Source organism: Lotus japonicus, chromosome 4 (assembly GCF_012489685.1).
Source record: "Lotus japonicus ecotype B-129 chromosome 4, LjGifu_v1.2".
Lineage (NCBI taxonomy): Eukaryota > Viridiplantae > Streptophyta > Magnoliopsida > Fabales > Fabaceae > Lotus > Lotus japonicus.
In genome coordinates, this window is record NC_080044.1 from 68,810,168 (window position 1) to 68,832,798 (window position 22,631).

Genomic DNA, 22,631 nt, shown 5'->3' on the forward strand with positions numbered 1-22,631 from the left:
CGGGTAAAAACACTAATATTATTAGAAAAAATTAAATCATAGTTGAATAGGAAGGGTATGACCTATAGGCTATATCTATCCCAACATGACATCATAATAACCAGAGCACATGTATACTACACATTGCCAGATATACGGTCCTTCACCTATATTTCCGGAAAAGCCCCTGTTTGAACGCGGGCATAAATTTCATAAAAAGCCCAAAAGATGGGTAAAAGAGTAAAATGAAGTTGGACCAATTGTTGTCGATCATTGATCAAAACACCGTACTCGTCGTCGTCGTCGTCGTTCTCCTCCTCCTCCTCCACCTTCGTTTCGCTTCGTACGAATTTGCAGCTCCGATTCACCGTCACGCAACTCAAACAACCTCCTTCAAAAAATTCAAACCACCCTCTGATTCTTCCCATTCCCAGTAACACTCTCTCTTCATTGCAAGATTCAAGGTCTTCTTCAATTTTCAATTCAGCTCTGTTTATTTTTTCACCATTTCTTTATTTGGTTCAAATTCAACTTTTAGGGTTTGTTCTTTTCTTTGCTGCAATTTGAAATGCTTTTGCACGGTCATTAGAGTAGTTCGTTTTTTTCCCGTTTCTCTCGATTCAACTTTTTAGGGTTTCATCTTCTTCCTTCTCGCTCAATTTTTTTCAATTTTTTTTGAAATTGTGCTTTCGAGCAAATTGAGATGAAGAAAATTGATGAGAAGAGGTATCTGCTTGCATGAACTTGTTACGTGCTATCTTGTTGATAGATATGTATTTGCTTCTGTTGAATTTGTACTAGAATTGTGTTGTATCTGATCGTGTATTAAACAAAGCTAATTTTTCAAGTTTAGACTGCATTTTTGTTTTTAATATGCCGACATTGCCTTATGAAGTAGTAGTTAATGCATTGAACTGAACAAGTAAACTTGAGTCCAAAAGAAGAAGGGTGTGATTGTAGGATGTACTAATCGTCAATAGCAGTATGCGTCTGATGTTATTGAATTTTTTATGAAATTTATCAAGTGTAGTGAAGGATATAGTTTGTTATTTCTTTTTAGTATCCATTTTAAGTAGATTTTAATGACAATGCGGGTGCTGATAGTCTTATTAACTTCTATAAAATTTTGACATTTATGTGGACTTGTTCCCGTCATCTTTGGAAATAATTAGTAATATGTCGAATGTATTATGCCTTTTCAAGTATAGAGCACTCGGCCTGGGAACAGGAGAGTGGATATAACTTGAACCATTCAGATAAGCTCTAAGCTTTTAATTAGTTTGGATTGTTTTTTGGGAGTTCATTTTACACATTGGTGGTGCTTTTGAACATGAGTCCTTGATTGCAATACCAAGCCATACCTGTCTGCACATAAATATTTCCATATTTGATTTTTCTCTTTGATTATTTTGACCTTTTCAGGGGCGTTGTTTTTGTAATTTAGATTTGCCCTCTATGTGCTATAGTTCCACATCTTTGTCATGCGCCACCCTCTGTTCTGTATTTTCGACTCAAAGGATGTTTGGGAACTAGTCAAATGGCAACATCTAGCAAGTTTGATCCATCTTCCAGTAGCCCAGATAGACTATTGTACACTGGGCAGCGTGGATCCCACATAGCTTCTTCATTAGATAGATCAGGTAGCTTTCGTGAAAGTATGGAAAATCCAATTCTGTCTTCTCTTCCCAATATGTTAAGAAACAGTTCTTCAGGAACACATGAAGATGTTGAGAACTTCTTCAATTATGTCCATTTTGATCCAAAGTTGTTAGTGCTGGACCATAAGTCTAATCGTCAAATGGATTATAAGCGACTTGTTTACTCCGCTATTGGAATTTCACCTGATGAATCTTTATCTAGTTCTGCAAAAGCCAAGCTAGTGCCATCCCTGGTACCAGAAGACATCAAGCGACTCAAGGAGAGTTTGTATGCAAGCAATGTGAAGGCGAGGTAGTTCTTTATAGGTTTTGTTACTTGCATTGAAGTTAGATATGTGTAATTAAGGAATAAAATTTCATAATTTGCATTGTTCAACAGGGAACGTGTTAAAATGTTCAGTGAGGCCTTATCTGTATTCCACCAAGTTTTCCCAACTACAACTTCAAAGAAGAGATCTCGAGCTGAAGGCTTTTCTAATGATCGTTCTAGTATCATGTCTGGGGATCGATCAGTCTTGGGGCCAAGCATGGGTAAGGTTGGAGTTCAAGGTCATCCTGTCACAGGTGGTTTTGAACATGAGCCGCAGAAGTCGGAAGAACGGACCAAAAATCTTGTTACAAATAAACGCACTCGAACTTCTATGGTGGATGTAAGGGTACGTGACATTGAAAATTTGAAATTTTCCGTTCCTTGTTTGCTAGTGTTGTAGTGTTAACACTACACAATTTCACTAATTTTCATGCCTCCTTGTGTTGCTTATTCAGTTTCTAACTGTTATAAAGTAAATACTCCTTCATCATAAATAGTATTGTATTTAAAACATTTGTTCTCCATATCACTGTTTTACACGGAAATCTACTTTAGCTAAATTCCTCTGCAAAAGTTACCTGGCAGAATATTTCCCCGATAGTGTTTCAGTGGATATCACTTTTCTCATATAATACGTTTTGTATTCTAACTTCTAAGCTTCTATGTAGGTGTTTCATGAGCTTTAAGTTTTTTTTTTATGCTTCTTTCTTTTCTTGTCTGAAAGTTGTGAAATATAGAATGAGTATGCCTTGTGGCTTTAAAATTGTGTTTTTTCCTTTACATTGAGAGTCCACTTTCAGAATAACAATTCAGGCTTGGAAACCTGTTGAGTAAAACTGACTTGGTCTTTGATAAATTCTAGATGGATGTGCGGACTAATTCACTTGTCAGGCCATCGGGGACTATTGATAGAGATAAGGAAAAGCCACGGGTTCCCAATAGTGGTATCCTTCAGAGTGAAGAACGGACCTTACCTATTGGCGGTGATGGTTGGGAAAAGTCAAAAATGAAAAAGAAGCGCTCTTGCATCAAACTAGATGGTTCTCCAAGTACAACATTGACTAAACCTGTTAATGGTTTACAGGAAGCTAAACAGGGAATGCAACAAAGAATTGCCACTGATTCTCGGTCCAAATTGAGTAATGATTCTCATTCCTTTAGGTATGAATATGTTAAGTAATCAATGTGATTTTCCTCATATTCATTTTGCAGTGATTTTTTTTTGTATATTAAAATAATGTTAATAGAAAGGTTAGAGAGGTTTTACATCACTGATAAAATATTCCCTAATATTAAAAAGAAAACAGTGTTAAAGTTAAGATGTCTAAACAAATATCATTAGGTTTTTCAATCTCTTTGCATATCAGCAATAGAAATTCCTTTGAAATAGCTATGAGCACACCCCTTTAGACAATCTTATTCCTATCAAACGTAGGGCGAAAGAGGCGTTACGGAAAATACAATCATTCCGTTTCCTCTCCAACCAACTGTCCTAGAACTGCATAAATTGCAAACTTCCACAGATTTTTTGTCTTCTGTTTGTAGTTAATACTTTTAAAACACATTGTGTGATCTTACTTCAAATTGGGAGGTCAAGCAGGATGTTCACCAAGAATACCAAACGAAATATTCTACAAGAAAGTTGCTGCAATATAATGCATTAAGCTACAAGCTACATTTTCTGAATTAGATTTATACATGGCTGTATGGCACACATCAAGAGAAAGGCCGAACATACTATTATATATATGGTTCCTTTTATAGTTCTGTTTTGTTTTTTTACTTTCTTTTTTATTCTCCAGTTTCTTTATCCCATTTTATCAAAAATCTGTTTACTCTACTTTCAAGATTTTAAAATTATTGTTTTTATTTGATTACATATGCTCTACGTTTTGCACCAATGTTCACATATCTGTTCTTTGCTTTTCTTATGTGAATTTATGCTTTTATGGACATGATATATATATATATATATATATATATATATATATATATATATATATATATATATATATATATATAGCTGATATCAGGTGCCTCACCTCTATGAAGTGGAGTTTTAATTAATAAAATGATAAATAATTAAATAAACTGGTGTCTTTAAATCTGTAAAAAGAGAAAAATAGCTGGAAATGAAGATTTAGGAAAATAAGAAAACACACATGGGAAAAAATCTTTTTATTTGTACTGTTTATTTATTATTGTGCTGTAGTTCTATGCTGTATTCGCCTTGTATAGATTATTTTTTTACTTTCTTACTTTTTAACATATAGAAAAAACTTCGTGCTAAGGTTTCAAGTGTGTGAATTTTCATTTTAAGGCCTGCTCAAGTATTGCCTTTATCTATCATTGCAAGGCAGGCTCGAAATATTGACTACTACTATATGTCTATCAATTTAATTTTTTAAAAGAAAGTAATAGTAAAAAGAGCGTTTGGAGTGAATTATAATTATGTAGTGAGAAGTTGAGTATTAAAAAGGTATTTACCACTTTATCCTTTTTATGTTTATCTATATATCTTTAAATGTTCATCTATGATTTTATCTTTATAAGTTTATCCTTAAAAATTCAGATGACATTTAATAATGGTGGTTTTGTAAATATCAAAGAAAAAATATATATGAAAATTTATTAATAATTTTACTCTTATATAGATTTAGTAACCTTAGTTTATTATTACCTACGGATTAAAAGTTTGTGAAGTCACACTCATCTAAAGCTAGGTATATTGAATAACAATTGCATAGTTAGTGGAGCAGTTTAAGACAAGGGCTTCAGTAAAATGGTGGTGGCTATAATGAGTGGATGAGTTTGTGTTAAAAAATTAAGGATGCCAAAATGAATGCCTAATATATAATTGTAAATCAGTTCACAGTATATATAATTACTTATGAATTATAAGTACATATGCGTGAATTTGTAAAGAAAATATTATATATTAAAAATTTAAAGTTATTTATTGAAATATCAAATCCCACACTTTCTTATGAAAAGCAAAAGTACCTTTGTAGATCACTTGGTATATGCTAAGTAATGTGTCACACATAGTGCTGTACTGAATATTTAGGCATATTTGGTGTTAAACTGTATTGTTTATACATATAATGAGAGACATATAAATTGAGGTTTTTCTATTGTGTAGTGGGATAGATATGATCCCCTTTTATCAACCAACCGTGCTTTATCCAATATTTTTCCTCTAAAAGATTTAATCCAATAACGGAAGAATGAAAGTAAATTTTAGGTGACAACTGTTATGGTGTGTAAATGGTGAAAGGATTTACTTCAAAGAGTGAGATTTCTGTATGAGGGATTTTGCTAGTTTCTTTCTGGTGTTAAATACTATTGCTATCTCTTTAATAGAAAATGCCGTGTAAGTGTGTAACAAATTTTTTTTAATCATCTAATTCTAATTCTTATTGATAATCTTGCTACTATGTAGGCTGTAAATATAATATTTCATGTATCTTTGTGTAGGCCAGGAGTTTCTAATGGAACTACTGGAGCTGGTAAATCAGATGGTATCTCTCAACCGACAGGATTGGGTATACGTGTCTCTACCCCTAGGAACGACCAAGATAATAATTCCCTTGTCAATGATAGGCGGGGCCGTCCTGCTAGTTCAGACAAGGAAAAGGTGAACTTCAGAGCTGTTAACAAGTAAGCACAAACTGCAGATCATTTCTTCTTTATATGATTACATGCTTTTGCAAAAAAGATTGTCTTCAGCTGCGTTTTTTCAATGTTGCCTTTTCCTTATTTTCTTCTTGTTTCGATGGGGTAGTTCAGTTGTTCCATTTGCAAGTGCCATGGAGCCTTGTGATTAGTGTTGTGATCTCTCTTAATCTTTGTGATTTGAATTTTATTGTTGATTCAGTCCCTATATTATGTTATATCCCAGGGCAACTGTTCGTGATGAATTTAATTCAGCTAGCCCTACCTCAAATACAAAGATGAATACCGCTATTCGGGCTCCAAGATCGGGCTCAGGAGTTGCCCCTAAGTTGTCACCAGTTGTCCATAGAACAGCTGTTCCTAATGATTGGGAGCTGGCTCATTGCGCCACAAAACCCCCTCCTAGTGTTGGTACTAACAATCGCAAACGAGTTGCATCAGCACCGTCATCTTCCCCCCCGGTTGTCCCTTGGCAGAGGCCGCAAAAGAGCTCTCGTACTGCCAGAAGAACGAATTTTGTGCCCATTGTTTCAAACAATGATGAAGCTCCTGCTTTGGATGCTGTCTCTGATGTGGCTGGTAATGATCTTGGGTTAGGATTTGCCAGACGCCTGACTGGTAGTTCTCCTCAGCGAATTAAAGTAAAAGGTGAACCCTCACCTTCAGCTGCATTATCTGAAAGTGAAGAGTCAGGGCAGGCTGAGGTTAAACCAAAAGAAAAGGGCAGGAAAGTGGAAGAAACCGATCAGAAATCTGGATTAAATGTTCCAAAGGCCTCCAACTTAGCATTGACAACAAGAAATAAGCTTGCTTCGGGGGAAGAACATGGAGATGGTATTCGGAGGCAAGGGAGGACAGGACGTGGTCTTACAAGGTCATTGATGCCAATGTCATCTGAGAAGCTTGGAAATGTAGGAACTGCAAAACAACTTAGAAGTGCAAGACAAGGATCTGAGAAGAATGAAAGGTCTTTTTTTTTGTAAGTTATTTGACAATTCTTTTGGGCACATGAACTAAAGTTTTACGGTTTTATAAAATCCTTGCAGCAAGACTGGTCGTCCCCCAACCAGGAAACTTTCTGATCGAAAGGCATATTCACGTCAAAAGCCTACTGCTATTAATGCGGCAGCAGACTATTTTGGTACTAGTTAAAGCTCTAGAAATTATTCATGAACTGGAATTTTGTTTGCAGTCAAAGTCTCATCATTCACTTTTGGTTTTATTGGTTTAGTTGGATCAGAAGATGGACACGAAGAGCTATTGGCTGCTGTTAAGGGTGTTATCAACTCTAGTATAAATCTGACTGAATTCTATCTATATTGGCAACCAATGTTTTCCCTTCATAGAGTAATTTTAAATTTTCTTATTATTGCAGATCATACATTCCCCACCCCATTTTGGAAGCGGATGGAGCCTTTCTTCAGTTTGATATCTGAGGAGGACATCATTTACTGGAAGCAAAAGGTGCTGATGCTTACCTTCTCATTCTGAATGATTATAGATGAGTGAATGATAATTGTTACTGGCAATAGTTTGTATTGAATCAGTAGTCATGCTGACAATTGAAACTTAGTCAGGGTACTTCATATGTTGGAAATGAGCACATTTCAGCTAAAAGCTCCAGATTTTTGTGATGGTGTCCATAGTAGATTAATTCCTAGCGACAGAGATCTGGTGAGGATTACAGGAGAAGTCTATCTCTCTCGATTCTAGGATTAGGGAACCTTGGTTCCACTCCCTACTTTCTTGCAATCTGTCGCACCCTGCACTGCAGCTCCTATCCCATCTTCTTTTTATTCTGTTATTTCCCCTCTTTTCCCCCAATTACTTCCGTTAGAGCCCCTAATTACTGAAATCTTACTAACAAAAACTAACTCCGGCTTTGTTCTCCTACTTTCACCCTTATTTTTCCTAACATGCACCTTAGTCAGTGGAGGTTTACTAGCACTGTTACTTCTGAGAATGGTTGTGTCAACTAGGAGGTATATGTAATTTGCCTTTTGGTTTAGACATTTATATATGACCTAGCAGATAAAAGGCTGTACATACCATTGTTGTTCTTGGACATGCCTTCGACACAGGTCATTTTTTGTATCCTGGTCATTTAGTAACTATATTTACTAAATAGTATAATGCTGTGCTACCTTTTTTTTAGGTTAACGTAAGGCTGAATCTTAAAATGCTCATTGTGGCATCTGTGTTTAATTTTGCTATTTACATTAGGATAGAAGTTCTTGGCTGTTATTAATTTCAGGCAACACATTTCCTTTATAATATAGCATTAGTAATTTGATATGACCTTTCGGTGATTATTTCAGAGTTAGAATGCTTTTTTTAATTACAAATATTTATTATGTTCTGTAGAAGCATTGAACTATGGCCATCAAATTATTTGTTTATTATGTTTGTTCATATATCTGTTCTGTTTTAGTTGATATGAAAAAAATCCCCTTCAGTGTTTTATAACTTATATTTTTATTTTTTCGATGATTGAATCAGAATTAAATTAGCTTGAAAAGATGGATTTCTTAGGCAAACCTAGTATAGGAATCGAACTATTCTTAACACTTCACTTGCCCTTATAGGTAAATCTTGAATCAAGCTCACTGGCACCAACTCCAGTTCCTTCAAATATGGATATGGGTTGTGAAACCATTGTTAATGGATATGGGTTGTTTGGCTGCAAAAGAGATGCTTGGCCTGAAGCTCCATGGAGTGCTACATTGACTACAGAACAGTTACAACTTTCCAAGAGAGATCATAATGTGATTCCACTCTGTCAAAGGGTTTTAGCTGCTTTAATCTCAGAGGAGGATTGTAGTGGTGGAAATGAAGATTTCCTGTCTGATGCTTATGATACTGAATTTGAGCCTGATGGGGAATTGGAAATGTGTGGTTTGGATCATCGCTCACGAACTAATTTTGAGTTTGCTAGTCATTCTGCTGATAATGGTTATAGGATTATTAGGAAGCCAGAACATGATGAAACTGAAAATAATATAATTGATATCCGTCCTACTGGGTTGAATTCCAGCTTTGGCAACTCAATCAATGGTTTTCTTCATGATAAAGCACTAATGTCTGGCTTGGCCCGTTCAGAGTTGCAATATGATAGCTTGGATATAAATGATAAGCTTCTCTTGGAGCTTCAAAGTATTGGACTTGCCCCAGAACCAGTGGTAAGCTTACCTGCTTAATCTAATGAATTTACAGTATATTGTTCCTGTTTGTTCTGTAGTTGTGAGGGGTGCTTTTGTTGATGTAACTAATGTACTAATGTATTTACTTCAAAATGATTTGACCTTTATTGTTAACCCTTTAGTGTGTTAGTATGATACTTACTGTTTTTTATTTTTTTAAGCCTGAAATGTTGCAAGCAGACGATGAAGGAATATTGGAGGATATTACTAGGTTAGAGGAACTTTTCCAAGGACAGGTACTCACTGATGCTATAGTCAAGTTATACTGTGCTAACTGTTAAAATATTTTATCCCCGTAATTATGATTTATATTTATGTGTTGTTTTCTAAGTTTCTATAAATGTCTAGATCAGTTGTAGAGATGAAGACATTGGATTATAAATTTCTTTTAATATTTAATGAAGTTCACTTTTTGTTTTATGCGATTCACTTTATGGTTTTTTATTTTCTTGTGTATCATAGGTTTCCAAGAAGAAAGGCATGCTGGATGGATTATTGAAATCTGCCTCAATGGAAAAAGAACTTCAAGAAAAGTAATTGCACGGCCATTTATGCCTGCCTTGATTATTTGTAAATTATAATCTTTTGTTTATTTATTGTTCTGAATGGACATATAAACTTCGGTTTTCCAGGGAATTTGATCAACGTGCTCTAGAAAAACTCGTTTTAATGGCTTATGAGAAATACATGGTAAGTCTTCAATATTCCTTGCTCTGCTTTTTAAATTCAGATATATATATTCTTGGTTTTTATAAGCAAAACTAAAATCCATGCTTTACCTTATCATCTTGCTTAAAATAATTTAAATTGTCTTAGAAAAAGAGTCAAGCTTTCCATATTAGAGTCAGTATAAGGGCGGCTCATGCATGAGGCTCCCTAGTCAGTTCCACAATTGACAAATGGTTGATTGACAGGCTTGTTGGGGTCCTAGTCCCTCGGGTGGGAAAAATTCAAGCAGCAGAATGGCCAAGCAAGCTGCTTTGGGATTTGTTAAACGTACATTGGACCGGTGCCATCAATTTGAAGATACAGGCAAGAGCTGCTTTAGTGAGCCGTTATTCAAGGATATGTTCCTGACTGCTTCCTCCCAGCTTAGTAACGTTCGGCTATCAGATGGAATGGAGACTGAATCCTCAAAACCATATGCTTCTCCACTTCCTCTGGAAGCAAGAACAGGTGCCTCCTTCATGACTTTCTGGAATAAATGCTCTAATATACTTTCTGTTTCTTCTATCTTATCCGGGTTCAGCTTGATCTTTTACATCCTCAGATAACACTAATTTAATATCTTTTTCCCCTTTCTGCAGTTTCAATGGGTTCACAGCAGAGCCCATCACAATTTATTCAGAATATGGATAATCATGATTTCAATGCATCAGACATGCTTCCTGCTTTGAATCATTCCTCTGAACAAACTATTGGAAAGGAAGATATTTGGTCTAGCAGGGTGAAAAAGAGGGAATTGTTCCTTGATGATGTTGGTGGTACTCATGGTACTTCAAGTGCTGCAGGTGTTGGAAGTTCTCTAACAAGCAGTGCAAAGGGGAAGAGGAGTGATAGAGATGGAAAGGGGCACAGCAGAGAGGTACTATCCAGAAATGGAACTACCAAAGTTGGTAGGCCAGCATCATCCAGTGCAAAGGGAGAAAGAAAATCCAAGGCAAAGCCTAAGCAGAAAGCAACTCAGCATTCTGTTTCTGTAAATGGCCTCCTTGGCAAGCTACCAGAACAACCAAAACCAGAACGCCCTTCTGTTTCCAAGTCTAATGAACTGTGTACTAACAGCACTGCCAAAGAAAAAGATGAGTGTGGCATGGGTGGGTTGGATGAGCACGAGCCTATTGATTTGTCCAACCTGGCACTACCCGGAATGGATGACCTTACTGACCAAGGTCAGGATCTTGGTTCATGGTTGAATATTGATGACGATGCGTTACAAGATCATGACTTTATGGGCCTTGAGATTCCCATGGATGACCTTTCAGACTTGAATATGATGGTTTGAAGCTACTGTCTTTGTATAGTCCTGTTCATTACACCAATAACAAAGGAAACAGAGTACTTTTAAGAAATGACTAGTTACATAGGATGCTGTTATAGCTAATCCTGTCCACAATTAGGTTATATAGATTCTTTGGTAGACTTTTCCCTCCAAGTTTTGAGTGACCTTTCCAGCTGTTTCGAGTTTTGCTCATCTTGAAGTTCTTGACTTCCACTGTAAAGATCTTTTTGTTCAAGGTACAAGTTAGTATTCTTCCTAGTGATTATATATTAGCAAACACTATGCTGGTTGTAGCTCTTACAAACCAGAGAACAAGGCCTCTTGTACATACATTTAATATTTCTAATAAAAACAGCTTTTCATTTGCTGAAATGACACCCAGCTGGCTACCTCTTGCATGGTTTTTCTTTTGGTATTTTGCAGATATACTTCAGTGTGATATAGTGCAAGTGGTTTGCTGCAGTGGCCACATGCGGATGTTATCCAGATTATTCTCCAAGGGTGAGGTTAAAACTGATGACTGATGTGAATGTGATAAACTGACTATTGTCTGTGTTTTCATCAGATAATCCAGTTGCTGCCCTGCTTTTGATACTCTGGATATAAAGCAGATTCTGGGAATCTATCATTGCTCAGGCTTTTTTTTTCTTTTCAATTAAGGTTTTGGTATTGAATCTTGATTACATACTTTGCCTGATCTTGTAATAATCTATGCATAGAAGTTCAAACTAAGGTATTGCGAATTACACATATTCCTGTAGTTGATTTTGACTTCATAGATTTTTTAGTTGGGGGGTTGGGAATTACAACCTTGGGAAATTGAAGGGTAATCTTCTTATTAGTGATTTCAATTATTCTTGACTGGAATCACCTTTGTGATAAATTAACATGCAAAGGAGTTTTCTCCCCTGACGAAATTGAGCTGCAGTTCCTTACACGTAAGGAAGTAAGCTTCCAATTCTTGCAGGCCTTTCTGACTTCCATGTTTCTATTTAAACTCAAATGTTAGTGTTTTAATACAAGTTGAGTGTAACTTGAACTGACTATCAACTTGAAGTGCATGTGTTTATTTGTTTTTTTACTGATTTAAAGGGATAACAAAAAACACACTGTTATGATCTTATAGTAAAATTCTGCTTTGGACAGATGTCAGACTCCTAGCCACTTAGGTATTATCCATGAATAATTAAGAGCATGTGACTCACATGGATTAGCTTCCTCCTTTAGCTTGATTTCCACTGTTGTTGCGTACTAGTATATCTGCCCGTGCTCTGCACGGTTAGTTTTCCATGATAAATTGTGTAACACAAACAATACTCTACCCATATATTACATATTATTGATCAGAAAATCTGGGCCATTCATTCACTTGTGAACACAGTTCATCGTTCATTTCACTACATGAAAACAATACCACTTCAGCAAAACCTAGAAATCCTATTAGGTCTGATCATGTATTAATACATCAATAATGGCTTCTTTCTCACAGGTAAAAAAAAAGGTCAATGTATCTCCTTCCTTTAATCCATGTGTTCTGCAAAAGGTTCTCCAACCCTTACCAAATCTCGCATATGTGCGTCGTGGAACACCAAGAATCTTGCATTGAACTTCTTTGCCAGTTGGCCCTCTCAATAGCCAGTTGTAAACTTCACCTTGTCGTAGATATTCATAAACATGTGCAGGCAAATTCTGCAAGCATCATTACAACCTATTAGGAACCTTAATTAGCATGTTAAAAAGCTTAAGCAAATTAGTTTTACTATACCAGCTGACTTGAAGATACTTGATTTGGTGATAGCCTGGAGGCGAAAAAACAGGGATACACAATCCATTCTGGGTCCCTACTATTTTGGATCCGGGTGGATTCAGCCTGGCTTGAAATTGCAACATCAACAGTAGGGGGTGGGGGGGTTAAAACTGGAGGTGGAGGTGGGGGAAGGTAACATACTTCCTCAATACTTTCATTGTATATAAACAAATCAAAGTTGGAAAATCCCTGGAATTTGAGAAGCAACCAGTTCAACCCTTCCAAAGAATAATACTTCCGTATCTCCGGCAGACCTTTAAACAAATAGGGCTTTCCAGCATTTTTATCATATGAAACAAAATGAACCTTTCCAAAGGGATCAATCAACTTCCACTGGTTGAGTAGTTCATGATCAAATTCGTTAGCAAATTGTGGTGAAACTAAGGCTACTTCCTGCACATTCAAATTAAGTCAAAAAATATACACACATACACTAATAAAGCAAAATCTATATGATGAGCTTTATCACCTGGCCAGGTAATGTGAAAATGGCAATGGAGTCCCTACAACAAAGAAGATCATCTTCAAAATTCAGCTCCATCTACACAGTTGATTTTGGATATGTGGAATGAACTCACTGCACTCCGGTGTGTATACAAAGGATTATAAGTAGTTGCTACAATGGGTGTCTATGATATGCTGGCACAGTTGAATATTGGAGTCAAAGTTAAAAAACATGCATACCTTTTTGCAGAGCCTCAAGCAGAACTTAAGTTATTTCCAATTAGCCATCAAACCGTTTACTACCAATTCTACTTTTGGGTGGCTGAAATAATTAGTAGACGTTGTGTCAGAGTTGGGAATTCGTAAAAACGGGGTTGCCCTTATTGCAGCATTTATATTTGACTGTGTAATGTTTGAAAAAATATACTGACAAAGAAAGGAAACAGGTTTATTGATTATACCATATATCATGAATTAATTGACCTTCTTTGATTTGGTGGCCTTTCTTAAGCATGAATTATTACCTGAGCCTCTCAGTCGGTGAAAGGTGTTTATCAAAAAGACTTGGAAATACTGATTTTATTTGGCATCACTACATGGGCAGTATATTAGGATATAGATTGCAACCTGAAGCATCTTGACATAAGTTTTTTCAACTTAATAGTAGTAGATACAATATGTCTGGCATTAGATAACAGATTAGAGTATTTGGCTTATTACAGAATATAGATGGAAAACTAAAATAGTTAATGTACTGGATCAATGGGAAGTGGACAACATGGAACTGCCACAAAATTACACATATGATTTTAAGAGAGCCCCCCAAACTGTTTTGACCACGTAATTGTCTGCAAAAACATGACAAACATATATAAAAAAGATATTGAAATGATATCCTTACAACAATGTTATAATTTAATACATATAAGAGTAAGATTTAAAACTTACAGTATTTCATATATGATGGTTCTTCAAACGTTTTGAAAAACTTCATTGTATACCACATTTTTGGTGACCTTTGAGATTAATCCATCTTCATCTAACAATAAAATTTTGAGACCTTTTCTGGACTTTACTCTTGATAAGGCAACATATAACTGTCCATGAGTAAATACTGGCTTAGGCAAATACAAACCGACATGAGAAAGCGTCTGACCTTGACTTTTATTAATCGTCATTGCAAAACATAAAGCAATGGGAAACTGTCTCCTGACAAATTTAAATGGTAAACCAGAGTCTGTAGGTACTAAATCCATTCTTGATATAAGAACCTTCTCACCTAACTGCTTCCCTGATACTACATTGGCAACAATAACATTTTTTCCCATATCTTTAACAATCATTCTAGTACCATTACAAAGTCCACCTGCTTGGTCAATGTTGCGCAACAACATAATAGGGACACCCACTTTCAAACTCAATTTGTGATTTGGTATACCGGAACATTGAATATTATTGAGGAACTCAGTTGTGAACCATTCTGCTTCGACCTCTGAGTCTTCATCTGACCTGCAAGTTGTATCACAACTCAAATATTCTTTAATCTCACCTGGAATTTTACCTAGCATTTCAGTATTAATAATTTCTACACTTTCTAATGTAGGAGCCAAAATAGCCCTATCTTCAAAGAATTTGTAATTCTTTTCATTCAAATTTTGCAGCATTTGAGGGTAAGCAAAGTCAATCAAACTTTGAATTGGATTATCAGAGTCAAGAATAAGAAGATCATCTGGAATCTGAATTGTAGAATCTTCTGCATCAATTGTATTCACCTTTCCGTCACCAATGTCTAATAGCCAGTCAGCAAACCTTTTAATTTCAATCTTTTCATCATGACATTTTGAGCTAATAAGCCTCATGTTTTTGGTAAGTTTTAGCACATGACATTGCTTCCAAAGATAAGACGAATTGATTGTGGCACTAACAATTTCAGAACGACTTCCTTTCTGAATAACTGGCAAAATTTGCCTAAAATCTCCACCCAAAACCACCACTTTACCCCCAAAAGGCATGCCACTATCAACACTTTGATGCGACTTCATTATATCATTTAAAGTCCGGTCCAATGCTTCAAAACACCATTTATTGAGCATGGGTGCTTCATCCCATATGATCAAACTTGTTTTTTGTAACAACTCTGCCTTTAAAGAACCTTGTGATACATTGCAAGTTGAACTCTCTTTTATAGAAATTGGAATAGAAAACCTAGAATGTGCAGTTCTGCCACCAGGTAAAAGCAAAGAAGCAATACCACTTGAAGCAACATTTAATACAATCAACCCTTGTGCCCTAGCAGCAGCTGATAATGTATTCCACAAATAGGTCTTACCAGTACCTCCAAAACCATATAAGAAAAAGAGACCTCCAGCTCTATTCATAACTGCATCCATTATGGATTTGTATATCTTATGTTGTTCAGCAGTTAATGAATTGAGTAATGATTTGTGCAAATCTTCCATTTCAGCTTTATCATAATTCAATTCATCCGCTACAAATTTGTTCTCAAATTGGGAGTCATCAAATAAGTGTGGAAATGGTAAGCATGGATAATCTTTTAAAGATCTTCCATTCATATGCAGTAGTTTCTCCAATTCTATTAAACAAAGATTCTTTAAATCATCATCATTTATATGAAGATCTACACCAAAAAAAACCCCAATAATTATCTCATGCAAATATATACATTAACATAATTTCGATAAAAAAAATTTCCAAACCTGAATTGCGCAGCTTTTTCCTCCTTTCATAAACTATACTGTCAGACAAAATTCTCCAAGACTTTTCCCACACAAATTCAGGTTTGCTCATTGTGTTTGTTGTAAGCAACATTACAAAGAACTTTCGCAGCTGGGTACCTACAAAAATATATATGGTAATTAGATAATACTATCATGAACAACAGAGGAAGTTGATATAAATTTCGTGCTGTATTTTATGACAAATAAAAGACATTAATTGGATGTTACACACCTGATGCTAATTCATTTGCTTCCGTAATTGCATCTAAGAATTCCTTATCATCAGCTAATAATCCTAAGGCGTAACATGCGTCACGAAATGTAGGATATTCAACATCATCCACAGTGCGAATGCTCTCCCAACTTGTGCAACCTTTCTGTAGAGTCAATAAAATTCTCAAGTAATAAAGTTCACCAACTCCATGAGGAATATATTGGAGTCTTCCAATAGATGTCCCTTTCTTCCTTGGATGCCATGAATGAGTGTCTTCATCATATACAAAATGGGATGGGAACTCTGCATATGTAAACGCTTTTCCTTCACCATACTTACAATTGGCTTTCATCCAAGCTATAAACATAGTGTCTTTTTCAGTAGCCTTGTCTACCACGCGCTTTAAATCATCATGATCTTTAAAACAAACACTTTGTTTATTTGGAAGATGAAATGTCACTTTTTTAACCGAAGGCCATTTGACATGAATAAATAATTTCAATGTCCTCCAAACTGCTTCACACGGAGTAAGGTATCTACAATCATAATATTGTTTAATTTCATCTTTGACCTCAGTCTCCGTGCAATCTTTGTTCTGATTGGATATCTCAACATTTACTCTATCCGGCCCTTTGCTAACATATTTGAAGAGATATTTGATTGCATTTGACTTGTTGCAATATTCAACATTGATATGACCATTGTATAACATGAGTAATTGAGGATTATAAGGGACAACAAAACTATTATCCATGCGAATACCTTTCTTGTCCACATAAACTCCAGTGTCTCTTCTTTTATAAACAGGATAACCATCATCATCAATTATAGTGCTTTCTTGGAATTTTTTCGGAAAAAATTTACTGCACTTTCCATCTGTCATGCAAGGAGATTTGTAATGTCCCGAACCACAAGGCCCATGCAACATGTAAGTAGACACAACGTTGTTTAATTTAGGATATAATATTGGGTCAGGAATCTCAGCAGAAATGCATTTATCAATGTCAGAAGTTGTTACTAATTTGTTCTCTTTAGAAAGCCATAACAAAATATGAGCATGGGGTAATCCTCTTTTTTGGAATTCAATTGTATACATACCTGGAAAAAAAACATACAAATAACTATATATACAATAAGTTATAATTTGAAAACAGTAAATAAATGGAACATACCTGCATCCAAAGGTCCGAAGATGATGCCACTCTTCAAGGTTGCTATTAAATGGTCAAGTTTGATTTTAAACACTCGACAACAAACATCAGGACGTTCGTCAGCACGAACATTTCGTGGTCGCACAAATCTATCAATTTCTTTCCATGCAGAATTGCAGGTGACAGTAATGAAAAGGTCAGGATAACCATAACGCTTGCATATAGCCATTGCATCCTGACAACAATCAAACATATAGCGTTTTCCACCAATAAAGGATGCTGGGAGCACAATACGCGTCCCTAAAAAACTTGGATCAGTTTCTCCTCTAGACATTGCTTCTTCAAGGCCATTGAGAAAATCTGCTCGAATCAGTTTTTGATTATTTCTAATAAATGAAAGCCTTTGTGATTCAATCATAGTAAAGCAATCAACCACAAATTGTTGAAAAAGCCTTCTGCATAAAACCACATTCCCATACTCATTATTCCTTTCTTGAATTCTGAATGTTATGAATTCTCTCAATGTGACGCGAGGTTTCAAGCGAGAGCTAGTAGTAGCAGAAATACCAGATAAAGGAATATCTTCTTGCCAACCATCTTCGCCATAAGGAAATATCAAAGGATATTGTAAAGGAATAAACGAAGTATGAGTTTCGTGAATCCTAGAAAGGACACCATCTTTTTTGACAATAATATCACGACCAACTTCAACTGTATCAAAATCTCCTACAATAAGTGCTGCAATCTCGTCAGACGTAGGAAGGTTATATGTTCGGGGGTCCTTACCTCGCTTCCGAAAAAGTCTCAAAGCAAATGACGAAGATTCTTTCTCATTGATATAATCTCGCACTTTGCGAAATGATTTTGCTAAAACATTGTTCTCATCAATCATTTGCTTTAAATCCTCAACTAATGATATATCCAAATTCTCCGCTGTGTTCATTGAGCTGCACATGGGCCAAAACACTTGTTAAATTTCATGCCAACATATTACATGTAAAAATGATAAAAAAAGATAAATTACTATATAGAATATAAAAACTTACTTAAACGGCTTCATTCTATTGGAATTTTCATTCTGTGTGTCATAGATATAAAGTTGGGCAAATTTTGGTGATTGACCGGCTTGAGGTAATAGAGTACCAATTCTGTGATAATTTTGGCCACTCAACACAAATTGAGGGGGGCCTCCACCATTGTTCAAAGAGGATTCAACCTTCCCACCAATTGAAGTAAAGGCGAACATACTATTATATGCTCTAATATTATCCTTAAAGTGTTTTGATCGGGAATCTATACCATGAAGCAAATTATACAACAACAGTGGCGGCTTAGATATAAATGGTAAGACCACCTTTCCTTTCATACAACACCGATAGAATTCGGGATTATTAGACTGCTTACTTTTGTCTATTCGTTCTTCATACCACATCTGAGCATGGCAAATTCTGCACAGAAAAGATGCATCTCCAAGGTCTACCTCGTCTGTAAACACACAAATGAAACGTTACATTACAGCTCGGTTGAACTTACGCATGGAACCTCTATTAGATAACAAAAACTAAACAATTACCTATTAACTCAGCATCGTCGTATATGTTTGGAACATTAAGTGGAGAATTAGCAGCTGCATTGAACTCAGAAACCAGTTTCCGACACAGAGATACACCTTCCCCAGGCTTAGTCTTAACAACAGAACTCTTTGAGGAACTTGCTCTAGACTGTGCTATATTCGGTCTTTTACCAATATTTCTTTTCTTGACCTTCAGTCTGGGGGAATCACGTGTTCCTACTTAACAACATTTACACATGTTATTAACTATGAAAAGAAAATAAATTAATCATTAGCAATTCGGGACGACATACCTGTGTTGGAATCACGTTGTGGAAAATTTTCTTTGTCCATGACCAAGCAGCTTCTTTTGATTTTGACATGTTGTATTCTCCTTAACCTTGCAGCTGCACTCTGCTGGGTTATAATAATGTCTTCAGCTGCACATATTGAACATAAAATCATTTCAAAATATAACATTTATTGTCAATCATCAATCATTTAAATCATAGTAAAATGATTAGATACCAGTTTTTAGGGAACCATTGGAGTGGACATCTTGCAAAATCGAAATGTGAGTCAAATTGGAAGAAGATGTTGAATGAAACCCGCCTGAATCAAACACGGATTTCTGTGAATAATACACAATACTTCCAATTCAACCTCAAGGATATAACACGAAATTCAGATCTTACAAAATGTGCTTTTTGTATATCCCTCGTTAGGAGTGGCACCTGGAATGTTGATTGCTCTATCCAAACGCATCCCACTGGATCTTCCATCATTTGGAACTGACATGATATTTGTTATATTTGATAACAATGGACTGCAACTCATCTTCCTAGACTTTGAACCTGTTTCATTGAAATTAAGAGCATTATATAAATTAGTAGACACAGGATAGGAAATGACCAAAATTTTAGCCATTTCACTTAACACTAAAGTGGAAATCACAAATTAGAATTTATAGCATAATAAAAAGTGCATAACAACTGCAATGCTTGCCTTGCCCAGTGCTCCCACAATTTTCATTGTGAAAAATTTCTACAGAACTTCTTTTACGATCCATTATTTGCTTCCTGATACTTCTGGATGCTTTGCATAATAATGCTGCTAAATTTAGACCATTAAACTACTTGGCATGTACAAAAGTGTCTTCGTTAAACGAAAAATGGTACTAATATTAAGATGAATTCAAAGGAAGCTTATATAGCAATATGACCAAATTACCTTGGACCTTATCTTCGCCAGGCGTGTCCCTATGCACAGATGAAGAGTCCATAACAAAACTTTCCTGATTGTGCCCAGGTGAAGAATCCCCTTATAGTAATACCAGGGTATGTTGATACAATAGCCAAGAGCAAACTCCTGATGAAAATACATACACTAAACTACAATTACTATCTCCAAATTCAGAAAGTTCAGCAACAGGTGGTATGGAAAATTCATGATTCAACCTTGAAGGTCAAATATGAGTTTGTGGTTTAGATATTTATATCCATTGCCACCAATAAGTGAAACACATGATACCAAATACCACAATAGCATAGGCGAGAATATCACATCAATTGGATTTGAATAATGAAATATAAAAGCCTTTATTAAAGTGGTTTGGTAAATTACATAAAAAAAAATGTGAATGGAAGTCAACATCAAAAGTAACTCGAAATGGGCCTTTGATAGCTTAATAAAGACAAAAACTTACACTTAAGATTTAAATATACTACATAAGATTATTTAGGAGCCATTACTCTTTAAATAAAATCTGATATAAATGCTACCCCTTATATACACTGTCTTGAAGTGATGTTCTCTTTGCCATGTAAAGATACTTTTCTACTCCAAAACAACCATTTGCATGGTTTTAAGAAGAGAGTGAAATCACTTTTTCATAACACAACTTGACATTAATATTAATAATATTTTACAAACATATCTTGATTGGTAAACATAGATGACATATTCATATCGTGAAACAAACGTAGACATAAACCACTAAACAACACAACATCCTAATTCCTACAATTAGGCCAACCTAAGCCTTTCTTGAAATGTCCACACTGGACCAGATCTGGCATTAAAAACCATGCAAATAAGCAACCCAAATCCCCCTAAAAGCGTGTACAATGGCCAACAACAATCTCTACTTGAAAATCTCCACATCAATCAACCTGGATACACCATCAGTGAAGTGCATTGACATCTTCTGACCATGCTGAATGTCATGAAGTTTACAAAATTTTCTCCAACCCTTTCCAAGTTTAGTGTAGGTTTTATCTGGCCTGAAAAGGATGTTGATGTCCTTCTTAATTCCAGTTGGTCCTCTTATGACCCAGGGCTGACGTCCGTTTTGGCGAACATATTCAGCCACCTTTCGAGGTAAGTTCTAGAAAAAAAAATGAAAAAAACATCATATACTTAAGGGGAAACGAATGGTATCAATAAGCCTTAGTTTTACAATTTAAATCAAACTTACATACTGACTTCCGTACGCACGGTACGGGGTCAGAGTCGTGTTGAGGTGCATGCGATACTGAGGTGGCCCTTCATTTGCTTGCACAGTTGTTCCTCCCAGGTGAGCCACCATTTCAAGCTCTTGCTCGGCCTCAACAGAAATATCAGTGCTAGAGGGTGGTGGAGCATATGGCACAAGGGCTAAAGCTTCTGACAAAGCATCTTCTTCAGAGCGGTCTATCCGGACGCTCTCGACTTCATCTTCTTCCCCCCTGACAGACCCAGAACCTTCTACAGGTGCTCGAAAGGGATCATAGCTAATCTCATTGTCCAATAAGTCAAAAATCCTCATGTGGAAATGAGATGCAGCAACCATTTGGAGGACACACCAATGTGTCTCATCCAAGCCATAGAATGAAACAACTGCACCCCAACCTTGAAGGAGAGTTGGTGTTGTAAAATCCATATTAAAGTCCACAATGTAAAGCCTCTGCAAAGGGTCTTCAATCAACCATTTGGCCCCAAGAACATTAGCCCAGTTAAGCACGAATTGTTGGTCAATCACAGCAATTTCCTAGATGCAAAAAATAACCAGAGTAAATAAATTAAAATGAAGCGTTATAATAGTTTAAGAACATGTGTTTCCCAGTAAATGCAAGGAAGCATAACGTGCAAAAGGAAACTATCATGAAGCGTTAGAATAATCAATATTTAGTATGTTCCTTAGGCACTATCATGAACCAAGCAGGTCTGGGTTAAGTCTTGAACCAAGGTTTACCAAATAAATGTCAACGTTTCAATAACAGTTATATCATGGTTTGTTTACCAAATCCATACTGAAAAAAAAAAGACCCAAAAAAATGTGTTTTGAGGTCTAAAGTGGAAATAGCATACTTCATTCTTGCGCGGTATGATACAAAGGGTACCCATGTAACCACCAAATGGAACAAAGTGAACCATGACTTGTGTGAAGATTTGAAGCACAGATTGAAAAGTAAGACCAAAAACAGCTTAATGATGCATGAAGTTAAAGTCCCTGGAAGTACCTATTTATAGGATGGTGGGCAAGTGAGGCAAAGTTTTTCCCACCAAAACGAACATAGATATCTTTAATGACTAAATCATAAGTTTTTTATAAAATAAATTATAAAGAAATTCTTATTTTGTAGATATATAATTATATAGTCTAAAAAAGATACTCATACATGCTTGGAGGATCGGATTAAGTTATTAACAATGAAGCTAACTTTTTTGAAAAAAAACATATTTACATAATGATTTACTTGGAATTAATTTTGTTTCAGAGAAATATAATCATTCCACTTAAATATATGCGGCAGATATTTTTTGGGCATGTGCTATTGCTTGTGAAAAAAAAGAACGTGTATAGTAAATATCAAAGATACAAAGAGTAAAGACATGAAACTAACATTCTTGCAACGTTAAA

At 35.7% G+C, this 22,631-nt stretch overlaps 2 protein-coding genes across 2 annotated transcripts; one reads left to right on the plus strand and one right to left on the minus strand.

Annotated features, from left to right (window-relative positions):
- Nucleotides 1–206: 206 nt before the first annotated feature.
- On the plus strand, nt 207–11,196 carry LOC130710312 (uncharacterized). Its single transcript, XM_057559529.1, has 15 exons — nt 207–443; nt 1,402–1,929; nt 2,017–2,293; nt 2,810–3,108; nt 5,425–5,607; nt 5,849–6,589; nt 6,669–6,763; nt 6,854–6,913; nt 6,998–7,086; nt 8,208–8,801; nt 8,984–9,058; nt 9,285–9,355; nt 9,455–9,512; nt 9,737–9,998; nt 10,130–11,196. The coding sequence occupies exons 2-15, from the start codon at nt 1,517–1,519 to the stop codon at nt 10,825–10,827; spliced, it is 3,915 nt and encodes a 1,304-aa protein (XP_057415512.1). The 5' UTR covers nt 207–443; nt 1,402–1,516; the 3' UTR covers nt 10,828–11,196.
- Nucleotides 11,197–14,046: 2,850 nt separating this feature from the next.
- On the minus strand, nt 14,047–21,650 carry LOC130713240 (uncharacterized). The gene is made up of 13 exons (XM_057563026.1): nt 21,207–21,650; nt 20,878–21,116; nt 20,132–20,187; nt 19,961–20,050; nt 19,426–19,584; nt 19,259–19,342; nt 19,045–19,170; nt 18,752–18,967; nt 18,225–18,663; nt 17,200–18,125; nt 16,046–17,125; nt 15,793–15,930; nt 14,047–15,713 (listed from the first exon to the last, which is right to left on the minus strand). The coding sequence occupies exons 1-13, from the start codon at nt 21,648–21,650 to the stop codon at nt 14,047–14,049; spliced, it is 5,664 nt and encodes a 1,887-aa protein (XP_057419009.1).
- Between the last annotated feature and the right edge of the window lie 981 nt (nt 21,651–22,631).

Bases quoted from the DNA above. Each gene is read 5' to 3' on its own strand.
- LOC130710312 (XM_057559529.1), top strand. From the start codon at position 1,517: ATGGCAACATCTAGCAAGTTTGATCCATCTTCCAGTAGCCCAGATAGA. The intron at 6,764-6,853 runs GTACTAGTTAAA...TTATTGGTTTAG, and splicing joins TGCGGCAGCAGACTATTTTG to TTGGATCAGAAGATGGACAC. The intron at 9,356-9,454 runs GTAATTGCACGG...TCGGTTTTCCAG, and splicing joins GAAAAAGAACTTCAAGAAAA to GGAATTTGATCAACGTGCTC.
- LOC130713240 (XM_057563026.1), bottom strand. From the start codon at position 21,650: ATGGATTTTACAACACCAACTCTCCTTCAAGGTTGGGGTGCAGTTGTT. The intron at 19,343-19,425 runs GTAAGATCTGAA...TGTTTGATTCAG, and splicing joins ATATACAAAAAGCACATTTT to GCGGGTTTCATTCAACATCT. The intron at 15,714-15,792 runs GTTTGGAAATTT...TTTTTGGTGTAG, and splicing joins GAAAAAGCTGCGCAATTCAG to ATCTTCATATAAATGATGAT.